This window comes from Notamacropus eugenii, chromosome 1, assembly GCF_028372415.1.
Source record: "Notamacropus eugenii isolate mMacEug1 chromosome 1, mMacEug1.pri_v2, whole genome shotgun sequence".
NCBI classification, from domain to species: Eukaryota; Metazoa; Chordata; class Mammalia; order Diprotodontia; family Macropodidae; genus Notamacropus; species Notamacropus eugenii.
The window spans coordinates 128,089,095-128,104,176 of NC_092872.1; the positions used below are offsets into that span (position 1 = coordinate 128,089,095).

Sequence of the window (15,082 nt, forward strand, 5' to 3'; positions counted from 1 at the left end):
ACTCCCTGGGTCCATACAGCCTTATCTTCATCCTAGTCATTTTCCAACCTGTGGCCATGCACATACTTTTATGGGGAGTCAATTAATTCTCCCACGGCTGCACTCATCATTTGTGTGTCTGCCCCGGCTCACTATTCCCCTACAGTCCCTCCTGAAGAACAAACTCTCCTGATTCTGTACTCCCTGCACGCAGAAGACTGCTTACCATATAGGAAGCATTTAATAAATGCTTTTCATTACTTCATTCAAGATCTATAAAAGTAGAATAAAAAATGTCCAAGTAGGAAATGAGATGTATATTTATTAAGACAAATTATGAAATGTTTAAGTATCTTAAAAAAGGGGATCAAGAAAAATATCAGAAGTCACAACATTTACGGAGAAATGCAGCAGACTTAAAAGTAGCTAGATGGCACAGAGGATAAAGCACTAGGACGAGTCAGGAAGAAGAGTTTAAATCCAGCCTCAGACACTTACAAGCTGTGTGACTCTGGGAAAGTCACGTAACCTGTTTGCCTCAATTTCCTCATCTGCAAAATGGAGACAATAATGCACCTCCCTCACAGAGCTGTTGTGAAGATCAACTGAAATCATATTTGTAAAGTGCTTAGCACAAGGCCTCACACACAGCAGGCATTGTATAAATGTTTATCCCTTTCTCTTCACCCTACACTGGAGAAAAGTCAGTTTTCAACTTGCACAGGTTTCAACGGATACCTCATCTTCTCCATTCTTTCTCCTGCTACAGTGGGAAATTACCTATGTCCTACTGCCTGCCTTTCACAAAGATTTGGGGACAATTAAAGGAAAGACTGTCCCCCCAAAAAAGCAAAAATATGAGACTGAGATAAATATGCAATAAAATTTTTGAGCTCCTAAAAAGAAAAATATTATGTAAACCTGAAATCGTAGTATAATTGGAGAAAAGAAAACTAGTAATAGTTGATGTCAAAAAATTATAACATTTTCTTCCTTTCAAAAATTTATTATTTTAGCAAACTTTTCTTTTCAAATTTTAAATTTTAAATTCAAGATTCTTTCTCTCCCTCCCACCTTTCTTCACCCCCTGTGAAGACAAACAAAATGATATCAATTATACATGTGAATTCTTGCAAAACATATTTCCATATAAGTATATCAAAACAAAGTTAAAAAAATAAAACAAGAAAATTATGATTCAAGTTGCACTCAAGAGTTCATGAGTTGTCTTTGGAGGCGGAGAGTCCTCTGAAACCATCTTGGATCCCTGTACTGATCAGAGCAGCTGATGATCATTACAACACTGTCACAACGAGCTCTCCATGCCTCTCGCTTCACTTTGCATCAGTTCATATAGGTCTTGCCATGTTTTGTGAAAACCCCCCCCCCCATCATTGCTATAGCACAATAATACTCCATGACAATCATCAACGACGACTTGTTCAGTGATGAGCATCCCCTCAATTTACAATTCTTTGCTACCACAAAAAGGCCTGTTTTAAGTATTTTTGTACATATAAGTCCTTTTCCTTTTCTTATGATCCCTTTGAGGGTACAGACCTAGTAATGGTATTGCTGGATCAAAAGGTATGCACAGTTTTATAGACCACTGGGAATAGTTTTAGATTGTTTTCCAGAAGGGTTGGACCAGTTCACTATTACACCAATGGTTTATTAATGTATGTATTGTCTCATCCCCTCCAGCATTTGTCATTTCTGATAGGTATGAGGTGGTACCTCAAAGTTATTTTAATTTGCCTTTCTCTAATAACAATTTAGAGCATTTTATATGACCATAGATTGCGTTAATTTCTTCTGAAAAGTGCCTGTTCATAGCATTTGACCATTTAAAATTACTATGTATTTCCCACTATATTATTTTGTTCTATTTACCCTTCTCACACTCTCTTTTTATCCTGTCCCACCTCAAAAGTCTGTTTTGCTTCTGATCACTGCCTCCCTTAATTCACTATCATTTTTATCATCCCCCCCATCCCCTCCCCTCCTGCTTCGCTATTGGATAAGACAGATTTCTATTTCTGACGGAGTGTGTGTGTGTGCCAGAATATATACATATATATGTATATATATATTCTTCCCTCTTCGAACCAATTCCAATGAGAGTGAGATTCAAATATTGCCTCTCCACTATATGCCTCTTTTATGTAAAAAAAATTTCCCCATTCTAGCTCTCCCTTCTCCTTCTCCGAATGCATCCCTCTTTCTCACCCTTTCTTTTTTCTTTTTTTGTTTTTAGAGATCATTATAATATAATCGACTCACACTCAGGTCCTCTAAAGTTCTAAGGAGTTACACAGATCATCTTCCCATACAGAAACACAAACAGTTTAACTTTATTGAGTCCCTTTTACCATCACTTTTTCATGTTTGCCATTTTATGTTTTCCTTGAGTTTTGTGTCTGAACGCCAAATTTTCTATTCAGCTCTGGTCTTTTCATCAGTAATGCTTGAAAGTCCTCTATTTAATTAAAGATCTATTTTTTCCCTTGAAGGACTGTATTCAGTTTTTCTGGATAGTTGATTCTTGCTTGTAATCCTAATTATTTTGCTTTCCAGAATATCATATTCCAAGCCCTCCAATTCTTTAAAGTAAAAGCTGGTAAATCTTGTGTTACCCTGACTGGCTCCATGATATTTGCATTGGTTCTTTCTTTTGCTGCCTGCAGTATTTACTCTTTTATCTGGGAGTTTTGGACTTTGGCTATAATATTCCTGGGGATTTTCATTTTGGGATCTTTTTCAGAAGATGATTGGTGGATCCTTTCAATTTCTATTTTATCCTCTGCATCTAAGATATTGGGGCAGTTTTCCTTGATAATTATCTCTCGATCCAGTTATTTTCCAGATCAGATGTTTTTCCAATGAGATATTTCATATTTGCTTCTATTTTTCATTCTTTTGATTTTGTTTTATTGTTTCTTAATGTCTCATGAAGTCATTAGCCCTTGCCCATTTCTAATTTTTAAGGAATTATTTTCTTCAGTGAGGTTTTGTACCCCTTTTTCCATTTGGTCAATTCTGTTTTTTCAAGGAGTCCTTTGGTGAATTTTTGTTTTTCTTTTACCATTAGGCCAATTCTGTTTTTAAAGGTGTTCTTTTCTTCAGTATTTTTGTATACTCTTTTTTAAAACCAACCTTGTAATTCTCTTTTTGTTATTTTCTTGTATCATTCTCATTCCTTTCCCCAATTTTTCCTCTACCACTTTTATCTCTTTCTTTAACTCTTCCAGGAATTCTTGCTGGTCCTGGGACCAATAATTATTTTTGAGGCTTTGCTTGTAGCTATTTTTGCATTGCTGTCTTCTTCTAAGTTTATGTCTTAGTCTTCCTTGCCACTGTAGTAGATTTTTATGGTCAAGTTCTTTTGTTGTTATTGTTGTTTGATCATTTTCCCAGTCTATTTCTTTACTTTGAATTTTATATTAAAGTTGAGCTCTGCTCACCTGGGAGTGGGAAGGCACTGTGCCAAGTTTCAGGCTTTTCTGTACTGTGGGTTTTCAGAGCAAGTTCAGGGGGTCTGCAAGTTTTTGATGTTTCTAGGGTTCTGTTATCCTGGGAAAGGTATGATCACTACTCTCCTGGTCTGTGCTCTGGTCTTTACACAGAAAGGGTCTCTGCTCTCCTGCAGCCACAGGTGTTAACATTTTTCTTGGCCCTGGAACTATGACCAGGTCTTCTGTTTCTACCTCTCTACTGTCAAACTGAAACCCAGCACTGCTTGTGGACAACTGAGCTGCACATCAATTCCAGCTGCTCCCAGTGCCAGAAAAATGGTCCCTTGTGATCTCTTCCTTTTTTTGAGGCAATCAGTGCTAGGTGACTTACCTAGGGTCACATAGCTAGTAAGTGCTTGAGGCTAGATTTGACTTCAGGTTCCCCTGATTTCAGGGCTGATGCTCTATCCACTGCACCACCTACAAGCCCCCCCACCCCATAATCTCTTTCTAATCAGTTGTCTGACACCCTCAACCTCCCCCCTCCCAGTCTCTGGGGTGAGCAGCAGTTGCTGCTGCTGCTGTTGTGGCCTCTTCCAAGACCCTCTGCTGGTACTCCTGTCCAACTCTGGGCCTGCACCCACTCCAGTGTTACAGACCTTTCCTGTGGAGCTCCTGAATTGTCTTAAGATGGAAAAAATGTCTCCCTCAACTTTTTTTTGCCTCTGCCACTCCAAAATTTGATTAGTGGTGCTATTTTAAAGTTGTTTGGAGGGGTACACTGGGAGAGTTTGGCTGAGTCTTGCCCCAGACTCAACCATCTTGAATTATAGCATTTTCTAAAATCTATTACTATTTTTAAAAATTTTCAAACCAACCAACCAATAAAAAAAATGCACCCTAAGTTAATTGTGTACTAGAAACAAGAATGCATCTAAAGCACATAGTAAACTTATCAGGGTCAAACTCATTAGCACAGATTTCACTTAAAACAAAGAATATTTCTTGAAAATTTATAGTATGAAGTTAAAGATGCAGAAACAAGCCTACACTCATATAAAATATTGCAAAATCTTTTTGGAGGCCACGGAATTTGATTAATCTTTTAAAAATTACCTTTAATGAGATAATTATGTTTAATGAAATTACCTTTAATGAAATAAAATAAAAATTTTGAAATGTTTTTGAAATATAATAAAATTACATAAATTTTTGTCTAACAGAATTCTTTTCAACATTTGAGGGGATAACTAATTACATGGCTATGATGAAACTTTCCCAAGTGTGTGGGTACTATGCAAAAAATATAAAGTTGTTTAAGTATGGGTTTAATTTGTTTAATGATTTGCTATAAATTTGCCTGCTATCTACAAATATTAAGATCTATAATGTTTTAGCTTTAAAAAATACCATAGTCCATAGGATCACAGATTTTAGAGCTATAATAGTAACTTAAAGATCATCAAGTCCCAACACTTCCCATTTTACTGATGTAAAATAGTGTATATAGATGATCAAATTTCTCTTTTGAACCCATACATTTTACTTATTGAATACCTGTACTGTAAAGGGTGTTCTTCACCAGTGGGCAGATGTGGGATCTCAGGTGGGGTTACGAAAACAGTATGTTCACTTTTGAAGGATTCATCCAGCTCTATAAGTCGCATTTCACCATTTTTGTCCATATCTACCTAAAGAGGTTTAAAAAGAAATACACTAAAAACACATTTTCCTTGGAGGCAAAGGATTACAAATATCCTAAAAAGCAACAGAAAGATCTATGCTAGGCACAAGGAGCTGAGGCATCTTAATAAGGCAGTTTAAATACTAGAAGTGCCCTAAAGATATTGATCATGTGAGATAGAATAAGTGAACAGAAGGCCTGAGATAATTAGTGCCTCTGAAATTTAAGAAAGCCATTGCAGTACACTGGGAAGTCCTTCAACAGAGGGCTTATCTAAATGTGAACAAGAAATACAGAATAAAAAGTTGAGAAATGACTGCCATCTGTATCACTAGAAGTGAGAGTTTCCAGTGAATTTACCAAATACCAGAAGTTCAAAAATCAACAAGCATGTATTAAGTGCTTATTGTGTGCCAGACACTGTGTAAAGGGCTAGAGATACAAAGAAAAAGGGAAAACAGTTTCTGTTTCCAAAGAAAACACATATGTATATACAAAGATACATGCAAAGTAGCTACAAGGTCACACTGGGAAGGCACCAGGAGCCAGGGCTTAGTGCAGAAGATGATGGAGGTGGAGCTGAGTCTTGAAGGAAGCCAGAGATTCTGAAATGCAAAAGTGAAAAGGCAAAGTATTCTAGGTGTGAGGAATAGCCAGTATGAAGGTATGGAGATGGGTGATGAAGGATCATATGTGAGGAACAGTAGACAGACCAGTATGCCTGAACTACAGAGTGAAAACAGGACAGTAATATGTAGAAAGACCGGAAATATGAGAAGGGGCCAGGTTGTGAAGAGCTTTCGAAGTTAAATGAAGGACTTTGTATTATATGTTTGAGAAAACAGAGTCACTAGAGTTTATTGAGCAAGTAGGGTCAGATCCATACTTTATGAAAATAATTTTGAAAATTGTGAGGAAGATGGATTGGACTGAGGAGAGACTTGAGGCAGGGAAATCAATTAGGAGGCTAATTAATCCAGCAGAGAAGGGATGAAGGATTAAACTGAAGGTATGACCACGCCAGTGAACAGAAGGGATGTAGAGATGGAAATACAAAATTTGAAAACTAATTGGCTATGTGTGGGATGAAAGAATAGTCAAGGCAGACACTGAAATTTTGATTTCACAAGATATCCGATTCCAGCTGTAATAAAGGACATTTTGAAATTTACCTGTGGGGGAAAATACATTTCAACCCTCACTGGTAAATCCTAAAGACACAAGATATTTAGACAGTGTGAATGATTACTCATAAGCAGGGTCATCTGTAGTGGAATGTGGGACTCAGAGCCATCCTAGGGAATTAGAGGGCTAAGGCAAATCATATGGTGCAGTTTCTCCAACATTTTGCTGGCAGGTGAAATCAGGTCAAAAAATCATCACAGAGAAGAAAAGAGGAAAAAAATAAGAAAACAAATGTCAAAAAAGGGTTAAGATGAAAATCAAGGACAACTAAAATTGTGTGTGTGTATTAGCCTGACCAATGAACGTGAGTCCTGGGTCTTTTAAAAAAAATTATCACCTTCATAAGTAACTAGCTCTCTAAGTTATACTTTCTAATTTTTGTTGCAGGCACTATAACCTCTATTCCCTAGGTTTGCTACTTAAGACTGATGTCTAGCTTTTCTTTAGCCTCCATATCCAGTTAGCTGCTAAGCTTTGTCTCTTTTATCTCCACACTATTTATTGCACCTGTTCCATTTTCTCCACTCACGGCCGTGGTTCAGGCCCTCATGACACAGGGTGATGAACTACTATAAGTCTCTTAATTGACACCTTTGCCTTTATTCTCTCTCCTACACTCCAGCTCAGCTGGAGGGCAGGGCTTGTGCTGCCTTTGTGTTTCTAAAACCTAGGACAATGGCTTGTACATATCAGTGTGTGTGTGTGTGTGTGTGTGTGTGTGTGTGTGTGTGTGTGTGTGTGTGTGTGTGTGTGTGTGTGTGTGTGTGTGTGTGTGTGTGTATGTATATATATATACGCATATATGCACATACATACATACATACATTATGCTTGTTGACAGACTGATTGCCCTACCCTAGAGACAGGTTTAACTCTTCACAATGTCTCTACAAAAATGACATAATATAATTGCTGAGATTTTATGCTGCAGGCTTAGGTTCAGCATTATTTTTAAATAAGCATTTACCTTTGCAAATTTTCAACATAACCCAATAAAATCTTTATACCTTATTTCAAAATTACAAAAACAAACATGAAATATATCCAACATTTCTGTCTTTTGCAAAGCATGATGACACCTGTGTCTATCATAGAGAAAGAGAAAAAAACTAATGCCCATATCAGAATAAAATTAAATTAGTCTTTCAAAGTTATTTTTATGTTCTCTTCATGTTTTCCATAAGATTTATATCTGCCTTGAAAATGCTCTTTAGAGATGCTTATGGTACTTAAAAGACAGAAATTAAAAACATCAAAATTATAATTATATATACATAGCAAGAAAAATGATTTTTAAAAGGAGTCATAAATGACACTTTATTAAAGTTTTCCAATGATAATGTATGGCTGTGAATCTTGAAATATAATCTATAAAGAATTAAAATTGCAGGTCACCCAAAGGTGATGAAGAAAGGCATGGTGGGCAAAAAGAGGTTATAGTACATTAGCAATGAGGAATGGTATGCAAGAAGTAGCATAAAAGGTTATCATCAAAGAGATGCAAGATTGAAAAAGGAAAAGTGCTAGTTATATAGTAAGAAACAAGGGCTTGATAATTTTTGTGCTCCAGAGATACTTTCATAATGTTGATGACCTAGAATACTGAATGGGCCCCTGTAGGGATCTGAAGGGATCACACCTTCAAGCACCACAAGATGAGAAGGCATATGTACATGGGTTTGACTCTATTTCAAGAGGGAACATGTCCCCACCTGTTATTAAATTCAAATCTCACCAAAAGTACTGAAGTATCACATCTGCTTATAACTTCAAGGTCCTGCAGTTTTATTGGTCCCTCCACCGACACAGACATTAGTTCCTCTAAAATTTAGTAGATTGTATTCAAGAGCTGTGATTGAAAAATTTACCTTTTGGTAGGTTTTTAGCTTCCCTATCCATTCCTTCCCCCTGAAATCCCTTTAAAATCGGTCATTTTCTCTTTACAAAGTCAAGAGGCAGTATGAAATGAGGAAAATTTCCAACTAGACTCGAGGTATATCACAAAAGATCTAGTACCTATTTCTAACAGAGAAAGAAAGGTGGAAGGGAATTACAATGACGTAAGAACTTAGTCACTTAAATTTCTTTTTAATTTAGAGCTGACAACTGAGGAACCACCTCCCTTCCCCAACTTCTTAAAAATTACAAGATTTAGATTAGGAATGGACATTAGAGATCATATAGCCCACTCCTCCCCAACACACACATGCACACGCACGCGTGCACACACACACACACACACACACAGTTTTACAGGTGAGGAAATGGAAGCTGAAAGAAGTTAATTATTTTGTCAAAGGTTACACAAATAATAAGTAGCATCACCTGGGTCCTCTGTCAGCTACGTTTTAAAAAGTCTAGTATTTCAGGACCAATGATAACAGAATTAATAAATTTCTTAACTCTTTTTGTACCCTACATCACAATTTCTTCAAGGTACTATTTATAGCACTGAACAAAGAAACATACACAAAAATAACCCAGCATTGTATTTTTATCCTTTTCAGAATGTAAATTCTATTTAATTCTAGGTATCAAAGTAAGTTTGTCCTAAAATTATGTACGAAGGTTACCCAAAAAGAAAAATTAGTAGAGTATATTCTAGCTTGTTGTAGCATGTGTGATGATGAAAAAAATATGCCATTTTTCTTTATATTTACCTTTGTAATTAATGAAAAACTCCCCACAACTTGAAGAGTTATAATTGTTTTTGAAGTTATTGAAAAGCTTAAACATAATTTTACCCCACATCACACAAATAAATTTTTCTTTTCAACCTAGAATTAAAATTGTAATTTAAGTTGTAATTCAGTTTTTAAAAATTACTATATATAAATAGTAATATATATATGTGTGTATTTCAAAAGAAGAATTTTTTTGGAGACTTTTGAGGCCTGACAATCATCAAGCAATCATTTCAATAATCTTCTGTATTAATTTTTGTTGAGTGAACAGCAGGTGACCTACTTTCATGAAATCCTAGTCAACTAATGCATTAATTATATAGTACATTAATGTCCCAGATCATAACGTCTCAGGTTCTTAGCAATATGACAAGTCTTGTGTTTCCTACAATTTTAATTAGAATTATTTTTTAGCTACATGATACTATAATATGGATGAGTAACACATCTAATGTTAGCTGAAACTTAGTATCTGTACCCAAGATACTCACAATGGCCCCAAAATATAATGGAATTGTAGGAGATTTCAGTCTATGCTGATATTTATATATGCAACAGTAAATAATTTTTCTGTTTATTACTACTACTACTGCTGCTGCTGCTGCTGCTGCTGCTGCTACTATTTACTGCCACCTGACCCCCACCATGAATGCTATTACTAAGTATTAAAAATGGGCCTGTTTTCTCACATAAAAAAGTATATTTACAATAACATTGTTATTTTTCTTCCTTGTGAGTTCTCTGGCTAAAGGTCTGAAGAAAATTCTTTTTAAAGTAACAGATACAGACCTAAACCCAATAATTTATCTCAGAACATATGCCACTGTTCACAAAGAGGAACAAGGCGAAGACGTGTGTAGTTGGCTAATGTTGGAAACAATTGAAAGTTCACATTCTATTGAAAACAGGAATATCATCTCTATGTAACGAGCATATATTTGTTTCTACAGAAAAGATTTACAGGAAAAATACGGTGCTTAGGTTTTCAGATCAGGCCACAAAAATCATTTAACCCATAACATAATACTATTTCAATGATACATTGTGACTATGGGAAAACTCACTGAGTTCCAAATAGAGATGGTTGACAATACTCGGGAGCAGTAGAGATATACTTGGGAAACAGTTACTTACTAACTGTTTTTACACTTCTCTACAATTTTATGGGTAAAAGAAGGCCCCTCTCTACATTTGCTCATTCCTGGGGAACAAAAAAAAGTTGTCATCAAGAGCAACAGAGACAGTGAATGATCTTGTCAATCGCTCATGTGCATATATCATATGTAAGTTTAGTGTTCATAAGTTTGAAACTGTTTGAAATAAGACTTTATTATGCAAAATGAGCTTAATAGAATATTGTGCTATAAAATACGCTGAAAATGTACAGAACAGTGTCCCAAAAGTTTTAGTGCAGTTTCAAGCTCATGAAACCTAACATTGTACCAAGACTTTGGGGACCCTCTGTATTTGTACTTTAACTAGAATTCCAATCCTAATCTTGAAAAATAAACCATTAAAAAACCAAAAAAACAAAATAGGAACCCTTTCCTTTTTCCACTCCAAAACTAACTGTAGTTAGTCATAATGAATCCCTTGTTCATGGAAACATAAAATTAGATGGTCTTTATAAGTGTCTCAGATGCAGATCACAACATGTAGGATCAAGTCTACAGAGAAACCATTTGTATAGAAACCCCCCCCCCCCACCATTATGGTTTTATCTTAGAAATGCATCAAGATATTATAACAATAAAGCTTCATTGCACAGTTATGTAAATAAGTCCATAGATTAAATTTCCCCAATGTGTCTTACAACTTAATGAAATCAAAGACTTTGTTGGGGGCAACAGGTATGCATTTCGCCAGTTGAGTCATCTGTGAGTATTAATAGAGCAGAATAAATTCTAAAATAATATAATCCAAAGTACTACTCATTATTTTTTAAGGTGATGGACATAAACAACCCTTCTATGTATGAGACTTGTTGATTTGGTAAAACAATATGCCTTCTCTATTTTAAAAGAAATTTCAAACTTAGATTCCTAAGTTGAAAAAGACAAAGCCCTAATTTTAGTAGAAAGTCAGGAGCTGTGGACTAGATGATCTCTAAAGTCCTTCCTAAATCTAATTTATGATGCTATGAAATTTAAGGAATTTCAGTTAGAAAACAATACATAGTGGGCAGCTAGGTGGTGCAGTTAATAGAGCACTGGTCCTGGAGGACCCGAGTTCAAATTCAGCTTGGCCTCAGACACTTGACACTTAGTAACTGTGTGACCTTGAGCAAGTCACTTAACCCCAATTGCCCTGCCTTTCCCTCTCCAAAAACAAAAAAAAAAAAGAAAGAAAACAAAACAATACATGATAAATCGCATTACTCAATAACAGGAAAAGTGAGAGCTGGCATTATAATTGTTAATCATTGCAAATAAAAAGAAAAAAAGGAAAAGAGTAGAAAATCTTGGGTACTTTAATCAGGGAATTCCCAGGAAAAAATGAATTACTGTGAACTGAATGGAGGAGGACAGGATGGGGATGAGAAGAGAATCTTCAAGTCAGTGGAAAGCTATCAAACACTGCTAGCACACTATCTACTACAACACAACATGCCACGGTGCTAGCTACTATTTGAACTATTATTGAGCAAAAGCTTTCATTTCAATTTATTAGTAAACTTTCTCACAAAAACAGTTTTTATCATGAGATGTCAATGATAAAACTAAACTTATTCAAATTTGCTATAAAATCATCTTCATTGAAATTTCTTTTTTTACTGTGCACATTGTCCCAACGCAATTACTTTATTTATTTCAAACAAAGCAAGCAGAGGTTACTTCATATCCTGGTAGGTATTATTTTTTTTTTAATTCATGAGGTTTATTATTATAATCCAAAGTAAAGTTCACCTGTAAATGAAAGGTTCTATAACAGTATAACTTACTTTGTCTACACAATCATCAAAAAATGCTAAGCTTGCATCTTTGTCACTGACAAAGGAACATTCCTCAATGAAGCGAATAAACATTTGTGTTTTGGTCATCATGCTGTAGAATTTTTGATGGGACCGGTCCCGGCTTTTTAAGAATCCTATTAAGCAAGCACATAAACCATCAGAATGTAGCTTGTATACTTCTAATTTATGAGCAAAAAAAAGTCAAACATGAAGATATAGAGAACTTATTACTCATATTAGTTTCTCAAATTACTTTATTTGATTCCTTTATGTCGCTTTTCAAAAGAGAAGTACTTTTCCTCTCTAAAATTCTTTTTTCACATATATCTTCTAGAGGCAGTGTGGCATGGTAGATAGGGGGGCCAGTTTTGGTATCAGGAGACCTGTGTTCAAATCTTGCTCCTGAAACATGCTAGCTATTTCATTTAGAAAATTAACTAAACCTCTCAGTACCCCCAGGAAACTTTAACACAATTTGCAGATAAATTGTGATTTACATGGAGGGAGTTTCCACACCAAGAGTTCCCCTTGCTAAGAAAATCATAGTTCTATCCAAAAAAAGGTTCAAATTATAAAGCAAGTGAACTCTGCATTTTTCACAATTTTTCTTTTAAATATTAAACACAAAGCATTTATGTTCAATATCTTATTTACCACTTAAACTATTTCTTTTGCCTGTTTTTTACTAATTTGTATGCAATAAATAGAATTGAGGGAGTTAAGAATTAATCTTAAAGAAATTAGTTAAATATGGAATGGTTAAAAGTATCCGCTGAAAAAGTGAATCACTCACATAACTTACTTGCTATAGAGCCAAAATTATTAGATGGTAAAATGGAATCACTCACCTTGCAGCTCAAAAAGGGAACTTGCATCTGTGGCTGTCTCAGATGGGGCTTGTGTTATTGGCCTTAAGTATGATCTGTAACCTTTTAATATAGAGGCCATGAAACCTAAAAATGCCTCCTGGATTTCCATATCTATCAAATGCAATCTCTTTCCTGAGTTAAAATCATAGTCATTCATTGCTAGATCCATTAATTCATCTTCTCTGGGTCTCTGTTGTACTGTAAAGAAATACAGTGTTGGTGTTTTCTTCATAATGACAGCAAATATTTTTCACAATGACAAATAGTGGATAACAGTTGAAAGACAGTTCAATAGACTAAAGAGTCAATTTCATATGCCTACACCATGAAATTTTTAAGGCGTGCCTTTCTCTTTTCTTCACCACTTATTGGGTACAACTTACTCATGCTATATGAAAATGACATTGTTTATCTTAATAATCTTTGGTAAAGTTTTTCTAGTTCTCTATCTCTGATGATTTTTTAAAAGTCTACTTTCTGTCCTATACTATGTATTTTATTTACTCGCATATATTTTATACTTTATGTGAATTGCAGTATTCCTTTCAGGTTTTTAAAGAGGACTATCACTAAAATACCAGGGACTCAAACAAATAAACCACAGTTTAATCCCTTTATCATCGTCTCTGAAACACTTCCAGGACACATCCTTACTCAGGCCTTTTAGCACCCTCCATGTGCTAAATCAATTTCCATCCTGATTAATGTAATTATACTTTTGGCAAATATCTATTTTCTGAACCTTTCAGACTTTACAGTGCAGCTGCAATATTCACTGGATCAAAAGCATATGGTGTAACTCCTACACTATATAATGCAACTATAATTTCCTAATCTAATTTTAAAATAAATTTTCTCAGATTTTCAAAACTTGTTTCTGTACTTATATTTTTCTACTTCACTATTATACTTACAAGGAAAGTCTAGAAAGGTGACTTGGTTTTTTTTTCCAGACATTTTAGTAAAAGAAAATTAAGGAAGATAATTTAAAAAGATTCCTTACTGTTTTATTATTCAATAATCCTTTGCAATACGGCAGGAGCGTGAGCGAAAATGTTCAGCTTATTATTTGCTTCATTCTCTATCTTAAATTTTTCTTTAAAACTCAAGATACAGTACTTCATAGCACTTCAAACAGAAATTTGAGGCGCAAGGTTCATTAAAGGGCAAGGTCAGCGAAGTATTTCATGTTAGTCTCAGGAGATAAAAGATAATGGAAAGGGTAACAAACCCACTGTCTTTACCTTAACTTATCTACTTACGTTTTGCTAGTTGCTGGTGCAAATTATTCAATGTGTTCATCAGATTTTTGCATGGTTTCTTTGGAAGTATCTTCCAGGCTATGTTCTTCTTATCTCCACTTCTGAGATTTAAAAGCAACAATAATATATTTACCAGATGGAATTATTTTATAAAGTTATACTCCTGTTATGTGCAAAAAAGGAAAAAGAGAAAGCACATGGTGGTAACAAAGAAAATGCAAAATGTACAACATTTTTGGAGGCAAAAGGAGAAAACACTATAATGGTGATTTGGGGTATCTAATATTTTAAAACTAAGTTAATGAACATGAGTCTTTATTTTATACATCTATACTCTAGTATCTTGTATATAATTTTATGATCATAGTAGGTTCTCAATAGATATTTGTTAGGAATTATGCTGATATTACCAGGGCAATAGATAGATATGAATATCTTCAAACTAGTTAAGATGGAACCATTTAAATATACTGTAACTCCATTAAAGTGAATTTTAGTCATGGACACCATAAAGTGACCTTATTAAAAGTTAATCTCTCCCATAAAGTGGTTCAAACACCATAAACTCCAGAACATTATAAGTAGGTTTCAAATATACTTTCAAGTACACAAACATACTTTCATATATACTAGCAATTTACCTAATCAAAATTATTTCTTTGGCGTGTGAAATAATGCTTTAAGATAGGTTGCCTCTTTTTATGAGAATCAATGTGGAGGGTGTGAGGCATGTGATTTACACATGACTAAAAGAGAGTTCAAAAAACAGCCAAGTCAGGTAGTACCACCCTGTCAAGAAAGCTGAGAAAAGCTCTAGGAAAAGATGAAAAAGGCTTCTATAAAGCCTTTCTCAGAAGCCCCCAGGGACTCAATTCCAAGGGCAATAAATAGGTGGAGCAAACTGCCCTGTTCATGGTCATCATTTGCCATGAAGAGTCAGCCACAAAAGTTAGCAATCAGAGAAACAAAGAATAGAGGACCTTAGTTCCTACAAGTATGGGGAAAAGAGAA

General features: G+C 35.0%; 1 protein-coding gene across 7 annotated transcripts in view; it reads right to left on the bottom strand.

The window, feature by feature from the left end:
- The window catches only part of DENND4A (DENN domain containing 4A), a 136,527-nt gene that overhangs the window by 30,999 nt on the left and 90,446 nt on the right, over positions 1-15,082 (bottom strand). For all 7 annotated transcript variants that reach the window (XM_072614425.1, XM_072614418.1, XM_072614413.1 and 4 more), the window contains 4 exons: positions 14,072-14,172; positions 12,789-13,007; positions 11,929-12,074; positions 4,992-5,125 (listed from right to left, as the gene is read on the bottom strand). In XM_072614425.1, the coding sequence (XP_072470526.1) occupies positions 4,992-5,125; positions 11,929-12,074; positions 12,789-13,007; positions 14,072-14,172 (600 nt within the window). The remainder of the gene's footprint in view (positions 1-4,991; positions 5,126-11,928; positions 12,075-12,788; positions 13,008-14,071; positions 14,173-15,082) is intronic.